General features: G+C 35.8%; 1 protein-coding gene across 1 annotated transcript in view; it reads left to right on the top strand.

The window, feature by feature from the left end:
- The window catches only part of LOC110675223 (neural-cadherin-like), a 283,572-nt gene that overhangs the window by 221,037 nt on the left and 40,070 nt on the right, over window positions 1-22,465 (top strand). Inside the window, 3 exon segments of the mRNA XM_021839649.1 lie at window positions 13,807-13,818; window positions 13,893-14,331; window positions 14,396-14,612. Of these exon segments, the coding sequence (XP_021695341.1) occupies window positions 13,807-13,818; window positions 13,893-14,331; window positions 14,396-14,612 (668 nt within the window).

The raw sequence follows: 22,465 nt of genomic DNA, 5'->3' as shown, positions 1-22,465 counted from the left end.
TCAAGACTGCTAAGGCCGAAAAATATCCTCAGATAGGTAAAAAGTCCGCTTCTCTGGAAACAGCACTGCCATGCAAATTCTGAGCACTCAAGTTAGATGGAGGCAAGAAATAATTTTATCACCTAGTAAGAAGCCATTCATACACGAGAAATCCAATGTTTGTAGAAACGAAAGTGTAACATAGTATCACTCCTCTTATAAAATCAATGATCATCAAATTGTCTTGATTACTCAGTTGGCACTAGCTTGAAGTATCAATGCTTCACCAATCAACTTAATGACTTGGTTTGGTTGTGATTCATCCCGTAACCAGTTAGCACACCTACATTCTACGAACTGGTTTCATTCGAAAATTGGCACAAGACACATCAATCAAGACCTGGATATTGTAAATAATTGATTTTCTGGTTTCGTCACCCATTTTCCAAGGTGTCTACATGTGGAGTTTTCTGTCGAATCTAATCAGTGCGCAACAAATAGTCCTGGAATCAAGTCGCACCAGAAGTCTCAGCATGATGGCGATTGATTGTCAACTACTAAGTAAAGCAAAGTGTTGACACAGTGGTTTTCAACCGGGGATAATTATGTTCGCCTGTAATGAATTTCACCGTTAAAAAATGTGTCTATCGGGTTACATTATTTTCTTCTTATGCTTTTTTCTGACGTTACGTCTCAACTGGGACAGAGCCTGCTTCTCGGATTAGCACTTCAACAGTTATTTACTGAGAGCTTTCTTTGACAATTGATCATTTTTGTATATGTTTAATGGTGTGGCAAGTACTCTATGCCCTGGGAAGTCGAGAATCCTCGACCGGTGGGGTTCGAACCCACGACCCTCAGCTTGGTCTTGCTGCGCGTTTACCGCTACGGCTATCTGGCATCCTAAAAAAGATATAAAACGACAAAAGCAAATAAAAGATAAAGAACTAGCAAAAGTATTAAAATTCACCGCAATGATGACTCCAAAATCTCATTGACGTACTGTGGCGAGAATTTAGCTTCTAAAATACCGGAATGGGTTGCATTGAAAACTACTGTGATAGCATATGCTCCCCATGGACTGAAGTGACCCGTCGCATCGATGGGATGTTGGTTCGATGCTGTCGATAATTATTGAGTTGTCTGTGGATGAGCTTAGGCAAATGTGGTTAAGGCATGACAGTTCATTCATTCTGAATGTGGTAAGATGCGACGTAATCGCTAATGTGCAACTCAGACAAACTGTGCCTGAATTAAATTATAGCCAATTGAATGACAATTTAAAACAGTAGTCATTGATGACGGTTTAACGGGTCAGTGGTTTTAATTGAATGACGAGCTACTTCCTGTATTATATGTAGTAGGGCTTGTAAAATGGATCAACCATTAACTTTTTCCTCATTGATGAGCGTGCAACTTGTAGGGTATCCTTTATCTTGTAATTTCAATACAAATCGTAAGGGGCCCAGATAGCCGTAGCGGTAAACGCGCAGCTATTCAGCAAGACCAAGCTGAGGGTCGTGGGTTCAAATCCCACCGGTCGAGGATCTTTTCGGGATGGAAATTTTCTCGACTTCCCAGGGCATAGAGTATCTTCGTATCTGCCACACGATATACACATGCAAAAATGGTCATTGGCATAGTAAGCTCTCAATTAATAACTGTGGAAGTACTCATTAGAACACTAAGCTGAGAAGCAGGCTCTGTCCCAGTGGGGACGTAACGCCAGAAAGAAGAAGAAGAAGGGAAAAGCACTCTTTATTAAGACTAAATCGTTTTTATGAAAGGTGATTAAATGATTGCGCGTGTGTCAATATGAACGGATGTAAGAGCAGTTGCTAACCGTCTCAATAACTCATATAAGTTGAATGGAAAAAAAAACTGCCAAATACCTACTTATTTTCAAGTGTTCTTACTTCGCTGGCTTCTTAGTGTTAAGGAAAAAATGGAATTTTTATGATCGTAAAAAGTCTATTGTGAACGTTACAAGTAAATTTGGATAATGAATCTCCTATCTCCTACAGCAAAACCTCCATGAGTGGATATCTTAAGGGACAAACGAATCATGGAAATATTGAGGCATGGAACAGAAATGCTTTGGGAAGCTGTTTGAGGCGATCATCATAGTAATTATAATTAAATTGTGTGTTTAGTATCGTTACATGAGTCGATATCGAGTCATGGAACATGGACTCATGGAAGTTTCACTGTATATAAATAATGCTAGGTGGCGTTATTGAAAAAAAAAATCTCTACCCGAAACGAACCTTGAATTTTTAAATGGCCACGACTAGTAGATCAATCAATTTGAAATAAATTTTGAAGTATATGCGTCACTCGAGTCCGTACGATTTTGAACAGCTATTCCAAATCGTTTTAGGTAGTCAGCTTTAGGCTATGGCACACACTTTTTGAGTAACGCATTGGTAATAATAATTACTAGTGGGCCATACATGAGCGCCCATATTTTTCACCTCCAGACTGCTCTAAATCTGAATACTTTTGCCCTAATACTGAACAGGGAAAGTGTACCAGTTATGGCCATAATGATTCCTTATTCGGCCATATGTTAAATTTTGATAGCTTTTACATTTTAAATATTTTTGAAGTTATCACGTATGGCGAAATAGGGAACCGCTATGCTCATAACTGGTACACCTACCCTATCTATGCTGAAGGCATCAACCTTCTAGCTGTTATGAACCTTGAGGTAAAGAAGATTGAAGATTGTTTTTACTGACGCCACCTTGCAGATGAATTCCAAATCAGACTAACATCCAGATAGCCCTTCATATGCTGAACAGCTTTGCCTAAGACATCAACCTTCGAACTGATAAGGAATTGAAGAAAATTTGTTAGTAGCGTCACATAGCGGGTAAAATCTCATCCATACTTTTCACCGCCAGGTAACCCCCAATCTGCTGAATAACTTTACCGAAGCCACCAAATATCCATTCAGATTTTGCACCGCCAGATAGCCATTGAGCTGCTGAACAGCGTGGCCGAAGACACCAACTTTCTAGCAGTGAAAGATCTTGGAAGAATTGAAGAAAATTTATCACTAGCGCCACCTAGCGGATGACTTCTAAATCAGCTTTATCATTCATTCACCTAGCGGCTAAATTCTTATTCTTATACCTAAGACTTGTATATTTTCGTAGCTCGGAATTCAAAATGAATTTATTTTTGGCTCAATCCTTGGACTATAACAAGCATATTAGAATATGTTTTTACGCTTGAAACATATTTGTAATTGAAAAACAAAAAAATTAATAAAATATTTATTATATAACCTACAAATGCCTGGGTATAATTTAGTGGGTAACACGAAAATTTGTACATTTCATATCATACTTCATAACAAACTATCGACGGAGAAAAAATTGGTGGTATTGAAATAATTTTGAAACTGTGTTTCCGTTAGATACACGGAAAATAATATATCTCTCAAAATAAAAAATTGAAAAATACCGTGAAAGCTCATTTTACATTGTCAAAAATCGGTAACCAGATTGAAACCTCTAAAAAAGGAACAAAAGCAAAACTTTGAAAAAAAAATCAGAATTTTGCAAATAAAAATAAATCATTGTCCAAAACGTGCGGAGATCGATTTGATATAATAAAAAATTATATTTAGATAGAAATTTGAAATATGGACATTAGAGGGCTAATTCTTGAAAAGTTATTTGATCAATTTGACACTGAGTAATTCACGCTAAGGCCGGCCCACTATTTACACTTTCAAAATTTATCAATTTATGCTCATTCGAGAACTACTGTCGAGTAAGTAAAGAAACTGCATTTGTTTGGTCAAATTGATGGACCCCTCGGTAGTTATAACTTAAACAGTTTTTGAGGACCCCTCGACTTATGACAATTCTTGCCTCACTCAAACTGCCATAACTCGAAAATTTCTTCACAACCCTTTCACAATAACATGGTTTTGGAAAGAGAGCTTCATTTGCAAAAATAAAAATATTAACCTCTCTCTCTTTGTACCCCTCATTTTTAGCACCAATGCATATTATATCTCATGTTTTGCATTATAAAGATAATTTTTCACATTTCAAATACATCACAGCAAGCGTGAATCTTTACCGCACCGTCATAAGGTCCGCAAATTACACCAACGCTGTCTACAAAATCGCACATAACTTTTGATCAAAAAACATACACCTCTGTTTTTTTTTCATATTTTGTGCTCTCCAGTGATTCATATTTTCATATTTTCAGCTCTCCAGTGATTCAAAAACTTTAGAAATCGGTGGTTGCGAACACCATGAAAATTTAGTTTTCCTAATATGGCGACCACATTCAATATGGCCGCCAAATATTTTTGTTTTTGCAAATGAAGCTCCTATGTTTTCTTTTTCCAACCTTGTTATTGTGAAGAGATTGCTGAAGAAATTGTCGAGTTATGGCAATCTGAGTGAGGCAAGAATTGTCAAAAATCGAGGGCTCCTCAAAAACCGTTTTAATTATAAAAACCGAGGGGTCTATCAGTTTGATCAACCGAATGCAGTTTCTTTACTCACTCGACAGAAGCTTTCGATTGAGCATATATTGAAATATTTTGAAAGACCAAGTGCAAATAGTGGGTTGCGATCAAAAAACAAATATTGTCTTGACCATTTATTGCAAGAAACTTCCCAGATAGGTACTTATTTTTCTTCTCAGGTACAAAGTAGAAAAATCACATATGTTTGTCGGCAAGTTGTTAATGTTTAAAATCTACAGATTTTAAAACCATTGGTATTTCAAAATTCGAACCTATGCTTTTTTTTTATATAAAACGTAATACCTGGACGAGAGAAGCTAAAGTGTACAAGAGTGATTTAATATTTTTAAATACTATTCTACTATATTTTATTTTTGTACTTTAACTTTCTTAACATCAGCAACACCCCCCCCCCCCCCCCCCCCAAATGCATTACCCTTACGTTCACAAAACCCCCCTAGAGCCAAATCCTGGTTGAGCTACTGCTCTGCAAGAATTACTCAATGATATTTTATGTTACTAATAATACTAATGTTTAGAGCAAATATGACGACTTTTTGAGAGATTTTTTTTCAAAATCGTGTATCTTTTTGTTATCTGGAAATAGGTGAAGAAATTATAACAACCTCACTGGTGTTAAAGACAATCAATTTGATCTATTTTTATCAAATTTGATCAATAATGAATGATCCTTAAGACAAAAAGCTTTCTTCGTCTTGAGGTAACAATTGGCATGAAGCAGAAAGGTGTCAGTGACAAAAACTTTGTTTTGAGAAAATCTACTTTGAAGTTTTTGCAACAAGTTTTCATTCTCTGTAAATTACATACGAGCCGGCGAAACAAGCCAGTCTTCCAAGAATTCTGAAAATATCTTTGGAATGCGACCAAATGTCTCTTACACCCTTTTGCGTTTGGGCCCCTCAAATAAAGTTACTTTCAATTTCCAGTCCAGGATTCCAAATCCATTCCAGTTTACAATTTTTTTTACTTCCACTGTGTACAAAGTATTTTCCAACGCTTGTGGTTTCAAACATGGACGCGTCTCTGATTTCATAATTGGGCATCCTAATGGTTGGCTACCCTGATGACAAGTTACATTATTTTTAGATTACTCTAATGTTTTTAATCGTATTTAAAAACTTTCTCGTATTTAAGTCACATTAATGTTATATAATATCAAGACGTTTGCGCGAAATTCAATATTTTCAAAATACTTAATCTTTACTCTTAAAAATAATGAAAATAACTGCGGACGTAATTCACATTATGACTGAATGACACATGATGTAAATAATGATATGACGTAAAAATGTGTTCTGAAAGATGTATTGAATGTAAAATTGTAATTTTACATGATGAAGGTTATGAAAACGATACCACTATGACTGACATTTCCGGAATCAGACACCTTCGTATTTAAAATGTGACACAAATTCACGTCATTTAAATGGCTTCTTTTATGTGCATCCAAAAGACGTAAAATCACATGATTTTTTCGGATTGTGTAAGTTATATTACGAAGAGACGAATTTCATGTAAAAACGGTCAGTAATTGAATTCGACCATTTTCGATTTGCAGTAAATTTTGCACATGTTTTCGGTATTGTGAATACGTGTTTTTCAAAGATAAATCAATAATTTAAACCTAAGAATAACTTTTGAATATGGCAATATGAGTTTTTGCAGGTAATTGACTAGAAAAGGAATGTTCCGAAACTGTTGGTGAAAAAAAAATGTTTAATAAAAAAGTTATAGTGAACCTTTCGGACTACAAGAAAAATGTATACACTGGAAAATATGTTTTTATTTTTCATCTTCTTCTTTTTCTTGGCATTGACGTCCTCACTGAGACAGAGACTGCTTCTCATCTTAGTGTTCTTATGAGCACTTCCACAGTTATTAACTGAGAGCTTTCTTTGCCAAAGTTGCCATTTTTTGCATTTGCATATCGCGTGGCAGGTACGATGATATTCTATGCCCAGGAAAGTCGAGGAAATTTCCATCACAAAAAGATCCTGGATCGACCGGCAATCGAACCCATACACCTTAGGCATGGCTTTACTTTGTAGCCGCGGACTCTAACCACTCGGTTAAGCAAGGCCCCGTTATTTTTCATGAAAAACTCAAACATATAATTTTTATCTTAAATTACACAAAAAAACATATTTTTTATACTTTTAACTTGTACCGTAGAATCCTGATAGGAAACAGATGTTACGAACAAAGTTTGATGATGAAGAAATTTTTAAGTAAATTTTTTTTCTAATGACTACTTTTATCCGATATTCAAAATTTTGGTTGTATGTATGTATGTATGTTGGTAGCCACCAATCCTTGCTTGAGTCTTGCTCTGCATGCGGCTCCACTCAACAGTAAGGTCAAATTTTATTACCAATCTGCATTCAACATATCGCTGTATGAAGGGCCAAAAGGGGGGTGGCGGACCCGTAAGTAGAAACACTTACGCGAAACCCGCGGGAAATAGAGAATCTCCTTCCAGCCATATGATCCAACAGATTGAGTATTAGAATTTGCACTACTTGTCGAGCTTTCCACGGAAAGGTTTGTTAAAAGAAGGGCGCGTCAAATCTTTTACAACTGTTGGAGAGAAAAGTACTAGACGCGAACGACTAACACTTTTCCTCCTGACTCCGATTGGCACTCCACTTCATTGTCCAGTTGTAAAATCAATGATGCCCTGATGCCCCCTCCCTTCCCAGTAGATGGTCAATGTTATATAGTATAATAACGTGATGTAAAAATAATATGGTATTTGAAAAACATAATATAATATAATATAGTATTTATAATCCTGAAAATGATTAATGCTATAAGTGTCCTCATCTCCATCTACCAGGATGTTACGGCACATTCTCCTAGTCTCCGGTTGGCACTCCACTCCATCTTCCAGCTGCAACTTCAATGATGCCCTGATGCACCCTCCCAAATCCCAATATGTTTTGAAATGAAATGATCATAATGGAAAATATATTTAATAAAATAATAAAATATATAAATGGAAATCAAATTTATGTATTATATAGTTGTTCAACCTCATTCAACACACTCCAAAATAAGGACGAATTACATTCTGTAGAGATGGACGACGTGCTGAAAAATGAAGAGCAATGATAAAGGTAGTATCTGCGATATGTAGACTTCATGATGCTCCAAGTAGTTACACCAATAGAATTGAATCCTTGTAATCATTATAATGCAATAGAATGTAATGTAGGTAATGATTTTTAAAACACTATACGATAAACAGCATATGGTATACTCCTCGTAAAATAATTGAACAATATAATATAGAATATATTGCAATATAACTTAGTATATACGAGATCCAACAGACATCATGCGTGTTACTGTTAAAGTTTCGGTGCCTAAGAATGATTATATAAACGGTATAGATAAAAATTTACCCGAACGATGCATATGGAGCCTTTACTGCTTAAACTTGAGCCGAAGTACAATTTATAAGATTAAGTCCTTCTAAAATAATATTTATTATAACACGCCAATATCTCAAGTAATCCCACTAGTTCCTATTTACGATTAGATAAAAATGTAGTGGAAGAAAGGCACAGATGCAGAGAAGTGGATTTTCAAATAAAAGTACAATACTGTTTCAGGCCCATGTCGACTCCTTGCATTTGGCTTTTCCGAATACTTCCTTGAAGTAGAACCTTTAGTACAAACTAAGCTGAAAAACTACATCTGTGTATAAAAATGTGCTATAAGTAGTATGAGAAATCGACTGGTTTGTTATAAACATCTTTCGACTGGTTTGTTTAGAACCTCTTTCCGACAAAGGAAACCCTAAAAAAATCTTTTTGTGATCAGCAGTAAACTTAGTTAGTAAAATCGTATCTATTAAATTTTATGAATTATAAAATTTAATCATTGTCTGCCGTTTAGTTTTTCCAGAAAATGGTAGGTCCTGAAAACAGTAAAAGCTAGTATTATACAAAATCAAATTAACTTGTCTTCTACTGATTCTTGATGATGATTCCAACATAAGATGTAGTTTACTAAAAACGACCCAATCAGGCGCTAAATTAATGGAAAGCCCTCCCACAATTCATTTATAATAGGAAGCAATTCATGGAACCATATGCGACTCAATTCAATTGAATAATATTTCTCGAAAAATTATTCATACAGACTCAAGTCAAAAAAGTATACAAACTTACTTTATCGATCCTACGTGTTGAGCAGGCGGAATTCTACACGTTCCGCCCTGTACCAACTCAACTTTTCACTTTTAGAACGTTTAATTTCCGGATTTACAAAACGACGAAAGTAAGATTTTCAACTTTCGCAACCTAACCACTACTTTCGCCGCCCCGCTGTATAGAGAGACAAAATGACTTAACCACGAATCAAAACAAAACACAACTTGAGCCGATTTTACACTGGTAGAAAAACGTCGAAAGTAACTTGATGAAACGGCTTATCATTTTGTGTAATTATTTTTTTTTGGGAAATAATAGAAACTACGTAGTTTTTGAACGCGAGCTGATTGTATGCAAAATTTAAGTGGTGTACACTGCGAAAAAATGTTAAAAAGGTGATTCATTTTAAAACAGTTTTAGAAGACAGGTTGTGATTCTTCTGAATTAATTTTCTCAAAACCGTATGAAAGTTACTTACGTCGATTTGAAAAAGTAATCGAGATTTGCTTTCTAGATTCTCAATCACAGACAAACAGACGTAGCACTTAGAACAAATCTGCGATCAAAATCATAGTTGCGATGATATGTACGACCAACGCCAAAATCACCGTGTTTGGTCGGTGATGGTGGTAGTGTATAAACGTCAAATACAAACGCTGAGGGTGGCGGATTGACCACATATGCTAGATTTGAACCAGCTGTCAAAAACTTGATGGACATTGATGAAAGTGTGTCGACTGTTTGTCTGTGATATAATATAGTAAAATATACCATAATATAAAATAATATCCAAATAAAATAAAATCGCAATTACGCCTAGTGATAACATGCAATTTTCAGTAATATATTAGAAAACATAATATAACTCATTAACATGAAAAGGTCTCACCGGGTTTCTGGTACATCTGTCAAATGTTTCACAGCATTTTCACAGTTTTCCAAACATGGTTATCTGCCTTCTCGGTTCACTATGAACACCTATCACTACTGAGCATCACTGACTAAAATCACGAAAAAAAAAAACTATTGGCCAATTCACGATCATTTCGACTTTGATTAATTTTTTCATCGGGTGCACATTGCACACACTCGCATGCAAGAACGTAACGTGCGTAACGCAACTCAGCTTCATTCACCAACACATTCGTGGCAAACTCATGCTACCCCTTCCGCACTGTAAACTCATGCAGCCTTTTTGATTGCATCACAAAAACTTCAACTCAATTACTCTGTATTATGACGGAATTAGCACTTTTCACTTGGATATTATGATATTTCAACCACGAAAGACTCATCCAAGAATCAAACGTTGGTTATTTCGAACATTTTTACTATCATCCGAGCAACCATTAAACAAAAACTAAAGCACACACGAACGCGTCCTCACTTAGCGGTGTATCAAACCGAACTGTGACTTGCTTCTGTCTTCTGTCTTGTTTCTAAAAGAATAAAACACAATTCAAATAAATTCTGTTAAGTGCACGGGGTTAGACTATTGATAAACTGATATTCAAAATTTTGGTTGTTTGTCAAAATCATTACGTTCCGATGATCAAAAATATAATCTTGATATTATTCCAAACCATAGTAGTTTTGTCGAGAGTATAGGCCATAGTCTCTTCTCTGACTATTTTTGTTTATGGGGTTTTGCGAATAATTAATAGGAATGGCCTATTTTAGTATTCGATTAATATTTTGCCTTAATACTTGAAATAACTCGAAAATAACTACTTCTAGAGAGCTGATTATGATAATCATTACGGTTCAGAAAAATTGCAAGTTTCTTATTTGTTCATTAAAATTTATTTATTGTGACAAAAAAAAATGAATGTCGGCCATAATTTTTGTTCTTACAAAAACTTTTTTATTAAAAAATACTTCAGCATGAAACGTTGCCCGAAACATTTGTTTCCTACCTAGATTCTATGGTGAAAATTAAAAAAATATATTGAAAATGGGGTTTTTGTGTAGGGGAACATGGTCCAATTCGGACCTAGTAACAGTTTTTTGGTCATTTTTTTTTTCAGCATGAAGACAGGCATGGAAAGTTTTATGTTTTTGTGAAAGCCTGATTCAGAGCGCACACTTTTCGCTCAGAGAGTTGTGTTGTATCTCCTACCAGGGCATGACTAGACATGTTTTATCAAACATTTCCAGAAGGTCCGAATCGGACCAACCCTGTTCCGATTCGGACCACCCTATATTTTATCGTATTTTTCAATTTAATTCGACTCAGAATAAGCTCAGATAGAACGTGAATTTAATTTACAAACACTGGTTTGGAATTCTAATTCCACTTCTACATAGATAAAAAAGACGTAGTCCTACGTCAAAAATGTGAGTGAATTCCGAAGCTGGGTCAAAACTGGGTACAGTCAACTCACCCTTATTCAGTTTTGAACGAACTATACACAGATAATTTTTTTTAAATTCCACACTGAGTCCTACAGTAAAAATAAACCAAATTCATCTATTTTTACGGCATTTCGTTTAGTTTTCAACCAAAGATGCTTGAATGTTACATGATCGCGTAAATTTAAAGTACATTTGATTGAAAAATAAGCGATTTATCGTTGACATTTCAGTTTTAATAAGTTTTTTAAACTTAAAATTACAACATAGTTTTAGCTGTGTAGTGTATATACTACTAAGATAAACCAGACTTATTTTTAAAATTTTTGAACTTTTTGGTATTTTGACAAAATACATTCGTAAACGTCATTCTACCATTGAATATATGTAGTACAATATCAACATATTGAACTTCGCATGAAAAGCATCGAGACTCGGGACATCAAGTTAGAGAAGTATCGACTCATATATAGGGGTCAAAGTATGCTATATTCAAGGAACTGCGCTTTCTTTCGAGCTAAGAAATAAAAACAGAATATCGGGTAAGGGAAAATTGACTGTATTGTTCTCAGCACTCGTAAACGTTATTCTATATCAAACTGTTTTGGATACAGTTTGATTATGGTATTGATAGATATGTTTTTCCTTTATTTTTTTTGGTAATTTACCACATTTCTTAGATTTTTTCGAAGACTTTTGCTTGACCGCAACAGAAATAAAGGCTCCGTCGATCAATATTATAACTTCTTTGACTTTCTACAAAGTCAACTAGCTGAGCAAAAACAGTGTATACGAATATTAAAACCATGTGGTCAGTTGAGAGCTTAGGCTTGGGTGATTCGATTATGAAATAACACAGAAAGATTGGAGAATTATTGTCGCTAACAGAAGCTTGGAAATAATGCTAACTGACTGTACACTAGAGCGCTTCAAAACAACAAACTAATAAAAAATTAAACGAAATAACTGAGAGGCGTCCAATTTATTGTGTTAGATCCTAGCCAGACGGTGAGTAGAAAAACGGTACACATGATCTTAACAGTATCGCCAGTAGTGAGAAATGCTTGACGGTCCGAATTAGAACAGGGTTCGAATCGAACCAGGTTCCCCAAATACAAAATATAAGTTTTATTTTTAAATTTTTCATGAAAAATATTAAAATTTCAGTTTGTATTTTTTGCTTGTAGTCCAAAAGGTTCACTACAACTTCTTCATAGAACATTTTTCCCTAAAATCAACTGTTTCGGAACTAGATTTAAAAAAAGGCACTGAATTCGTCAAGATTAGTTGAAATATTAATTATCTACCAATGATTGGATGTTAGACCATGAAATCAAAACACTGTCATGAACTGCTCACTTAGGCCTATCACATCTCGAAGATTGCTGGATGATTTATTTCAAAAACTATGGTAGTATTGTATTTATAGAACATATTTCAGTTCAAGCTACAGAACAGCTACAGTAAGCTTTGCAAATAAAACTAAGTTAAGCATAATGTAATAGATCAACTTAACGATCGCAGTGGTATCATGTCCCAATAAGTGTTAAGGGTGTTAAGCATAGCCCTCAGTTATATTTCTTAGTTTGTTAGTGTCAACATTGCTAAAAACTTTAAAAGTTTTTCGTGTCCTAGAAATATTTTTAAAACGCCTTTGAAGTTAGTATGGAAATCACTTATGAATCATGCCACTGCATTAACATTGTGTTGTACTCAGACAAATGTGGTCTTTCCATCAAGCTAGATCATTACATTCTCGAACTGTTCAATTTTTATAAGGGCTACGGACCAATGAAATAATTTTGAATTGGGTACGCTCAAAAAAATGATTCATAAATATTTACCAACATTTTATTGAAAATATGTCGAGTTTCGGCAAAAAATCCATATATGCTGGGTTACGAGTGTTCCCATTATAATTTACTGGACACAAATTATGCGATAGTTAATTTTTTTAAACTGTTTGCTCTTTAACACAGATTTGAAGACATGCTTTTTCAAAATTATATATAATCATCTAATTCTTTAGTATAGTGTTGTATTGTTGAATACACAGCGCACTACTTTAAGCAAGTACAAAAATCACACCGCCAGCATTACAATGAAACGTGAAACGAAAGCGGAAATGCTCTATAACTATGAAAATGGCAAAGAATAGAAAAAAAGTATGTCACAAGGAGACGAACAGGGCAGCATGGTGTCTGCTCCGCTCTACGAGTGGATTCAGGCTATCCCTTACGCTTACACCATTATACAACGGAATTCAAGAGCACGGTTGGCACCTTCTAGGTAACATGGTACATTCGCAGAAAATATCCTTACCTTCCATACTTGCGTAATGCGATGCACTTTCCTAGATAGTCTCTTACTGGGGCTGTTGCGAAGTCTTATCTAACATCGTGGTAAAAAGTGCACGAAGATTCTTATCTCACGGTTTGTTGGCCTTTTTTTTAAGTTTAACGATTCCCATGAGTCCATCCAAATCTTCATTCACACTTTGTGTCTAAATGAAAAATGTCCATTTCGTCGTGTCCTTCTATCGTCTCGCTCATCGTCGTCCGAGCGTGTGGCATTTCTTCCTACTTCTGACCCAACGGGAGCAAATTGTAAATTGCACCATTAAGCTTCTGTTTCATTAAGTGTTACTTCGCGCCAACAGAGAGCTCTTGCTCAGAATGAAGCCATTAAAAGGACTGTAATTGATTCATTTTTACGAGCGAAGCATGAATACTCATACCATTTTTTTTCTGTTCGATTTCTCTTTCCATGCCATCACCATTCCGTTGGATCACGTTGCAGCCTCTTTGAAATGTAAGTAGCTCTTCGAAATGGTTCGTGCAAGGTTCAACAATTAACGATAATTTTTCGCCTTATCTTTCTCTTAGATACTGACAACCAGCGTGTAATTATCCACGTCAAAGATATCAACGATGAACCTCCGTACTTTATCAATCGGCCTCTGCCGATGCAGGCCGTTGTTCAGCTCAACGCTCCGCCCAATACGCCGGTTTTCACGCTGCAGGCTCGGGACCCGGACACCGATCACAAAATCCATTATTTCATCGTACGGGATCGAACCGGAGGACGATTCGAAGTGGACGAAAGATCCGGAGTCGTTCGCACTCGCGGAACCGATCTGTTCCAGCTGGATATGGAATATGTGCTGTACGTGAAGGCGGAAGATCAGAACGGTCGTGTAGATGATCGCCGTTACCAAAGCACACCGGAAGAACGACTGTCGATCGTCGGTGGCAAAAGGGCTCCCCAGTTCTACATGCCCAGTTACGAGGCGGAGATTCCCGAGAATCAGAAGAAAGACTCGGAGTAAGATATCGAACATAACGACCCGCATCGAATCGATTTAACATTTCCCCTTTTACAATTTTAGCATCATCTCAGTGAAAGCGAAATCGTTTGCCGATCGGGAAATACGGTACACGTTGAAGGCACAGGGCCAAGGCGCAGGAACGTTCAACATTGGGCCGACGTCCGGGATAGTGAAGCTGGCCAAGGAGTTGGACTTTGAGGATCTTCGACAGCCGCACGTGTACCAGCTGGTGGTGACGGCGACCGAGGATTCCGGCGGTTTCTCCACTTCGGTCGAGGTGAGTACACTAGGGGCGATAATATTATTTTCAGTGCCAAAATCAGCAGAACCGAAAGTTGATTAAATGTTGAGTTTATGATAGTGAAAAGTGCACGCACTCTGGTTCATCCACAAACCACTTCAATTTTTTAAATAAAAATTGGGAACTCACAGCGTTTATGAGATTCATTCCCTATTGTAGACCACAATGTAAAATATACACCACAAGCTTGAGTTTCTATGTGCTACGTGAAGGAAAAGCTGAACGTTAATTTTTGAGCGATTTTCATATACTTCTGCTTCTCTTTACTGGTACTACATCCTCACTAAAATAGAAACTGTTTCTCAGCTCAGTTTTCTGATAGTTCTGCCATAGTTAACATATTAGACCGTTTTTTGGCAGAGATGATATTTTTCAATTATCATAAGGAATCATCCAGGTAACCATTGAGCAGTATAAAAGGAACAATTTCAAGTCTGATCCTCGGTGATGGGTAATCTAATTAAATAGAATGTTTGAAAGACTTCCTGGAGGATTGCATAATCTCTGCAGAGAACCATGACTTTTTTCAATCTGCTTTCGCCAGTAATCCCTGTGTATTTTTTTCGGATTTCCCATGGAACTGGGTTATTTTCTTGGAAAAATACAGAATGAACACACTAGAAACAATATTGAAGGATTTTTCGCGTATACAAATTCCGCTAGAATAATATCTGCAGACCTTGTTTTAAAATTTCTTGCAAGAATCCTTAGAGAAATTTAGGAAGTATTTCTTGAATAAACTTTCTTAGGTATTTTTTCCATAATCTCTGGAAACAGTTCCTGGAAGTATCTCTGGTAAAATTTTTAGAAGACTTAGGAGAAATCTTTGCAGAAGTATATGGGTGGACTCTTCCAGGAATACGTGTAGGATTTACTGAAGAAATTCTTCAAAAATGGCAGGAGAGATCTAATGGAGATTTTGTATGATTTCCCAGAGGAGTTTGCATTGCAGGAGTGATTTGGAATATTTCTGTTGGAATCCTGAAAAATATCTAAAAAGAGATAAACAAATTCTTGCAGGAATATATGGACGCCGGGAAAGCCGTAGTGGTAATCGCGCAGATCTTCAGAAAGACCAAGCTGCTAATCATGGGTCTGAACCTGTGAAGGATCCTACGGTAATGGAAATTTTCTTGACTTTCCAAGGCAAAGAATACCTTCGTGCTTGCAACACGATATATGAATGCGAAAACGGTCAACTGGCAAAGAAAACCTTCAGTCAATAACTGTTCAAGTCATGGTTTTCCAACCGGTGGTCCGCGAACCCCTAGGGCGGCCGTGACGGCTGCCCAAGGGGTCCGCGAAGCCATGTGAAAGTAAGTGTTGATTTTCTTGATAGTTGAATACACGTCAGGAATCTCTTGAAAAATTTTCATTTCAAATTTTGATATATCGTATAGTTTTGAAACAAAACTTACTTAGTCTTATTTCTCGCTGCGCAATCACTGATTTAATAATCGAATTGTTATTCTGTAAACAAGATATTTCAAGCTTTAGTTGAGTAAGCTTACCTTTGCTTTGATATTTTCCACCAAAAATGTTTTAGCTTAATCCTTGAAAGATCTCACAGCTTTCTGTGACAACTCCTTGAAAATTCCATAGCGAACTACCAGATTGAAAAAATTAAAGATTATTGGTTGTTTCCATTATTGTTTGCATTCTCTTGAATCTATCAGCAGAAATAAGATACCTAACTTGTGTTTGTAAAATTCAAAAAAAAAACATCGTCAAACTCCTGTGAGTTTGACAAAATGATAGTAGATGTTGGAATCTTCCCAACTATCTAACCTGCCAGATTTTTTGTAGAATAAATTTTGGGTCATTATGAGACTCTCCATAAACTTCATCATCAATTTTAGGGGCTCCACGAGATGTTTGAAGAATTTCAAAGGGGATCGCAGCTTCAAACAGATTGGGATCCACTGTGAGTTTGATAAAATGATGACAAATTCTGGAATCTTCCCAACTATCTAACCTAATATAACCTGTCGGATTCTGTTTAGATCTATTTTGAAAGTTTCTTATCAGACTTTCGGAAAAATGTTTGATAAACTCCTGACTAGATTCACTGTGGACCTTTAGACTACAGAGAACCATAGCAGAGTTGTTGCCTTATGTGTGGAGGATTATATACTTGAGTTTTGGATGAACTTAGCAAAGATATCTATTGAATCATTGTGAGACTCTCCATAAACTTTAATTTCAAAAACATAAATTTTAGGGGGGTCCGCGAGATGTTTGAAGAATTTCAAAAAGAGGGCCGATGCTTCAGAAAGGGCCTTCCTTAGTTGAGTGGTTAGAGTCCGCGGCTACAAAGCAAAGCCATGCTGAAGGTGTCTGGGTTCGATTCCCGGTCAGTCCAGGATTTTTTCGTAATAGAAATTTCCTTGGCCACTTTGGCAAAGAAAGCTCTCAGTTAATAACTGTGGAAGTGCTCATAGGAACACTAAGCAAAGAAGCAGGCTCTGTTCCAGTGAGGAAGTTAGTGCCAAGAAGAAGCTTCAAAAAGGTTGGAAACCACTGGTGTGCTCATAAGAACACTAGGAGACTCTTTACCAGTAGGGACGTTACGCCGGGAAGAAGAAGAAGAAGAATAATCGTGACGAAATTCCAAAAGTAGTGCTTGGAATGATCTCTAAAAGAACAAATAGAGTAGGGAGATTGAAAATTCCATAAAGTTTAAAAATCCCAATTTTCCAATTTTTTTTATTCTTACAATAAAAATAGTGTTCTATAAAAAGTTTAAGATTTTTTGGGGATGATTAAAAAGTGACCCGAAAACAATGTAGGTTTATATGAATATAAATATGAAGAAATTGTAATAACTGATCTGAATACTTTAGTACCGTAATGTCAATGCAAATTTATTATCACATCTTCTTCTCCTTCGTATTAACGTCCTCACTGGGACAGAGCCTGCTTCTCAGCTTAGTGTTCTTATGAACACTTCCACAGTTTTAAACTGAGAGCGTTCTTTGTCAAAGTTTCCATTTTCGTATTCGTATATCGTGTGGCAGGTACGATGATACTCTATGCTCAGGGAAGTCTAGGAAATTTCCATTACGAAAAGATCCTGGATCGACCGGGAATCGAACCCAGACACCTTCAGCATGGCTTTGCTTTGTAGCCGCGGACTCTAACCATTCTTTGGCTAAGGACGTCCCCTATTATTATCACATAGTGAAATACTATTCTTCAAATATAATTCTATAATGAAGGGTGTTGCTGAAAATAATAATTCATTCTGCCATTTTATTCATATTCCTAATACAAATTGGACTACATTATTGCATGTTATGTAACCATGACTGAAGAAGAATTATTCGAAATACTAGCTACCAAATTTTGTCAGTAGGCGAAATTAGGTGTGCGCGCGAAATATGGGTACTTTACGGTATTTGTGTGATAATACAGTCAACTCTCCCTTACTCGATTTTGAAGGGACCATCGATATAAATTGACACTTATATTGAGCTGTGGGACCATCGAGTTAGGGAGGTATCGAGTTACAGAACATAAAACCAGTGTAACTACGATCCAAGGGAACAGCGAGGTAGCCATGAATACCTACTGTTACTATGGTTCTCTTACTCGATATCGAGATACGGAATATCGAGTAAGAGAGAGTTAACTGTATTTAGCTCCATGTAGGATTATAGTCCGGCAAACTTTTGCAAAAGTTTCAAACAAAAGTAGATCAAGTTTCTTCAGCATCGTTCTTGATTATGGTTCGAGGTATGAGTTTTAAATTGTAGTAAGTATTAACAAATTTGGAACATTTTTCAAAATTTCTCCATAGTGATTTCCATAAAACCTACATCGTCTTTGGACCACTTTTAAATCACCATCGAAACAGCTTAAAATTTCACGGATCTCTTGAATGAATCTCTGAGAAAATTCCAGACAAAAAAAATATACTGGAAAGATTTTTTGAGAAACCTCTTGGAGAAATCTGTTAAGCAATAGTAGAAAAGTGTTGGTATATTTTGAAAAAAAAAGTAGGATAATGAATTAATCTTAGCATTTTGGCCATTTTTCATGAATTCATTGCGCGATAGACAAGGAAATCTTTTAACAAAATCCTGGAAAAATCCTTGAAGCTTTTTTTTCTTGCAAGAGTCTCTGAATAAATAGTTGATGGAAGTCTAAGAGGAATCTTTGGCGTCGTGCTTTGAGAAAACTCTAGACACATACTTGAACACCTTCTTAGACCCATCAAGAAATTCATGGTTCGCTAGAGTAATTCCCGAAAAATCTCCCAAGGATTTTTGATTTTTTGAGGGCTAAGTTTTTCAAGAGGCGCTAAACGAATTTATGGAAGAATGTGTAGGGTTACTCATGAAGATAGACAAAAAAAATCTTGCGAAAATCCGGGAGAAGCTCTGAAGAAATCCGAGGAGAAATTCCGGTAGGAATTAAAAATGAAATTCTTTCGAAATCCTAGAGAAAACCTTTGAAATCATTTAGGAAAAACCCCAGTACACATACATATTTGGTAAGGGATCCCTGAAGTTATTAATCAAAGAAGAATTTCAAGAGTAATGCCGGAGAAATTCTTGGATGAATCCCTGTTAGGCTTTTTTTATTTTTACTAGAAACCCTGGGGCAATATTTGGAGGAATTCTTATAGGATATCTTGAAGAAATGCTTTCAACACTGAAGGTTTTCAAGAACGAATAATAAACTTGTAGTTCGTTATCATTGAATATTCATCTCAGATGAAATGATTGAAGAAATTTTTATAAAACTTTGATGAATTTCTTCAAAAATTCCTATTTTAATGGGGGTGGGACATTTCGCATAAAGATGTTTCGCATAAGGACGTTTGGCATAATGGACATTTGGCATAATAAGAATAATATGCCTTCGTTAATATGCTACCTGTTCTTATATGAAATCGCTTTATACGAAACGTCCATTCCCAGTAAACACAAAATCGTATACGATAGTGCATAAGAGTACAAATCGGGAGGCGATATACGTACATGTGACATAAGGCTTCATACGAAATGTACGTGTATCGCCTCCAGTTTTGTACTTTTATATACTACCATATAAGATCGTGTGTTTACTGGGTTATGTCAAACGTTCTTATGCGTCCTGTTTTAATTTCTCATGCAATGCCTATGTATTTTCTAGAGCATTCGTTGAACATATATTATCATTGTTTATTAAAATGAATTGTTTGGTGAAGAGACATTTCAAAAAATGTAGCGTGGTTGAATTTCACTAAAATTTTAACCAATAACTTATAAGTATTACATAAGATTCCTCATTACTTTTTTCGAATTGTTTATGAACTTTCGTAAAACATTTTCTGGAAACTATTCTTGAAATTCCGTATAGGGTGCCGGTGCCAATGGTTGTAATGTACCAGTAGATTGGACTACGGAACAAAACGTACATTTTTCGATAAAAACGACATGTGCTATTTTTGTTGGATAGATCGCCTCTAGTTTAGTCGATTTGCCAAATTTCAGCTTTTTATTTCATCAAAAAGTCATATAAATAATTAAGTTTACGCAAAAAATTTGCTCCCTTGCACCAATAGTTGCCGTCGCGTTCCAGTAGTGGATCAATGGATGGAAGCAGTTTTTAAAAGTGATGTTTAAAAATGGAGAAAAGTCCCAGAGATGATCTTTATGCTTCATTCGAAAGATATTAATTGCTGTTCCGAGGGAAAAATGTTAAACCTTTGTAAAAATTTGCCATTTTGTTTAAAATTCCTTGTATAATTCCCGAACGTCTACTACTGGAGCACTAGCGCAACTACTGGAACACGTGTACCAATAGTGGCTCAAGCGATTTTATGTTAAAAATTTAGTTTTATCACTCTTTTTATATTTTTTCCATATAGAAGAGGTTAAAATCTTTCTGTTGACGCCAAAAGATCTCTGCTAAGGCTTTTCGTTATTTTGTTATGATTTTTTTTAGCTTAAGTAGTCCACTAATGGCACCGGCACCCTACATATTATTTACGAACTGAAGTTGCTTCCGATGGTCCAGAATTTCATTCACAATTTACCAACAAATTACACCTGTATTTGAATTCCGGCTCAAATTTTCTTCGAAGAGAAGAAATTTTCTTCCATAATCCACCAGCAATCTGGGGCAATATGGATGACCTCTGATTTGAGCTTCATTAACACCCTGATTACCTAAGGACCTCATAAAGGATGTTTCAAATACCGTGCAAAAATACTTGATTAATTCACAAAAATATGACAAATTTTTCTACTTTTAAAATTTTATAAGATTTGAATGTAAAAATAAACTTTGCTTAAATTTATGTCAATTTTATTGATACTTTTTTCACGTCAATTAATTCGTTTTCTTATTATTGATGAGCATTTTGTGTACGAAATTGTTAAAGATTGTCTATTACGGCTTAAACCAGCCGACGGTGTTTTAAAAATACCTGAAGGTCGTTGACACAAAAGTCAATTTGAACGAATTGAGATGTGAAAATTGTGAAAAATAATAGAATCGTTCTGGTGGGCTTCGAATGTCTTTTGTGTCTACGAAAACAAAACTTATATAACAGTTCGGCTCAGTAAGCCGTCGCGAGCAGACGTTTTTGTGTTTTGTTGCGGAAGTGAAGGCTTTTTGGCTTGGTTGTTCGTTTGAGTAGTGATTGAAGTGCGTGTTTTTTCAACGAGTGCTGTGTTTCTTCGGTGGCATAATGTGACAAAAAATGATAGGACTTCTGCTATGTTTTATCCGTGAATTTCGGATTGAGTTGCTTACAAGCAGAAAAATTAAGTGATTCCCATCTTGTGCATATCTTGTATGAGTGAAGTGCGAAAAGCCGAACGATGTCCGAAACAGTTAGGCGTGTGCTTGTGTGAGTGAACGACAAATGATTGAAAAAAGTACGGCATGCTGTGTTCTTCATTATAGGATGGTGACCAATCAAAGTAACCCGGTGAGTTTGTTCCAATCTATAAGGCAGCGTCCATTTATTACGTAACGCTAAAATTGAAAATTGTTGACCCCCTCCCCCCCTCCGTAACGCCTTTTGTATGAGAAATTTTAAATTTTTGTATGAGCCGTAACGCTTGAGCCTACTCCCCCCTCCCCTAGAGCGTTACGTAATTTGTGGATGCCGCCTAATATATATCATATGCGCAAACGTTTTTTTTTTTTTGTAATATTTGTTGGGCTTCATGTGTTTTGAGCTTTGAGGTTGTAAAGCGCCAGCGCATCTTTTCAGAGTGATGTACCGTTTTGTCTCGAAGTCCAAACACGACTCATATTCCAAACAGTGGCAATTTCAGGCAAAATATGATATTTGCACAACGTTTGTAATTAGACAAATTGATTCATTAAAGAATTTCCAAGCATGTGCATAAATTTGAGGGCTAAAATATTAACGTCCCATAAAAAAATATAAAATTTCCATAAAAAATGCAAAATTTGCCAGTAAAGAATCAAGGGTAAAATCAACAGAAAAGTTAAAAATTTCCATAAAAAAATAAAGAAGTGCATAGAAAAAACAAAATTTTCCATAAATAAAAAAATTTTGAGCAATAAATAGATTCAAAAGTGCAGTAGAATCGACAATAATCTCACTAAAAAATATCGAATTTTACATTTAAAAACCTCAAAATGTCCCTATTTTCTTCACAAAAAGCAAGAAATAATTTTAAATTTTCCACAAAAAAAGCCAAAATTTGCAATAAATAAATAATAATTCGCCCACAATAAATCAAAAATATCCATTGAAAAAATCAAAAAGAGCAATAGCAGTAAATGCAAAGTTGCAATAAACAAACCCAACTGAGAAATTCAAAATGACAATCAATACATGAAAATGTTGTAGAAAATTC

Source organism: Aedes aegypti, chromosome 2, assembly GCF_002204515.2.
Source record: "Aedes aegypti strain LVP_AGWG chromosome 2, AaegL5.0 Primary Assembly, whole genome shotgun sequence".
NCBI classification, from domain to species: Eukaryota; Metazoa; Arthropoda; class Insecta; order Diptera; family Culicidae; genus Aedes; species Aedes aegypti.
Note: the sequence above shows the minus strand (reverse complement) of the source record. Positions and strands in the feature narration are given on the sequence as shown.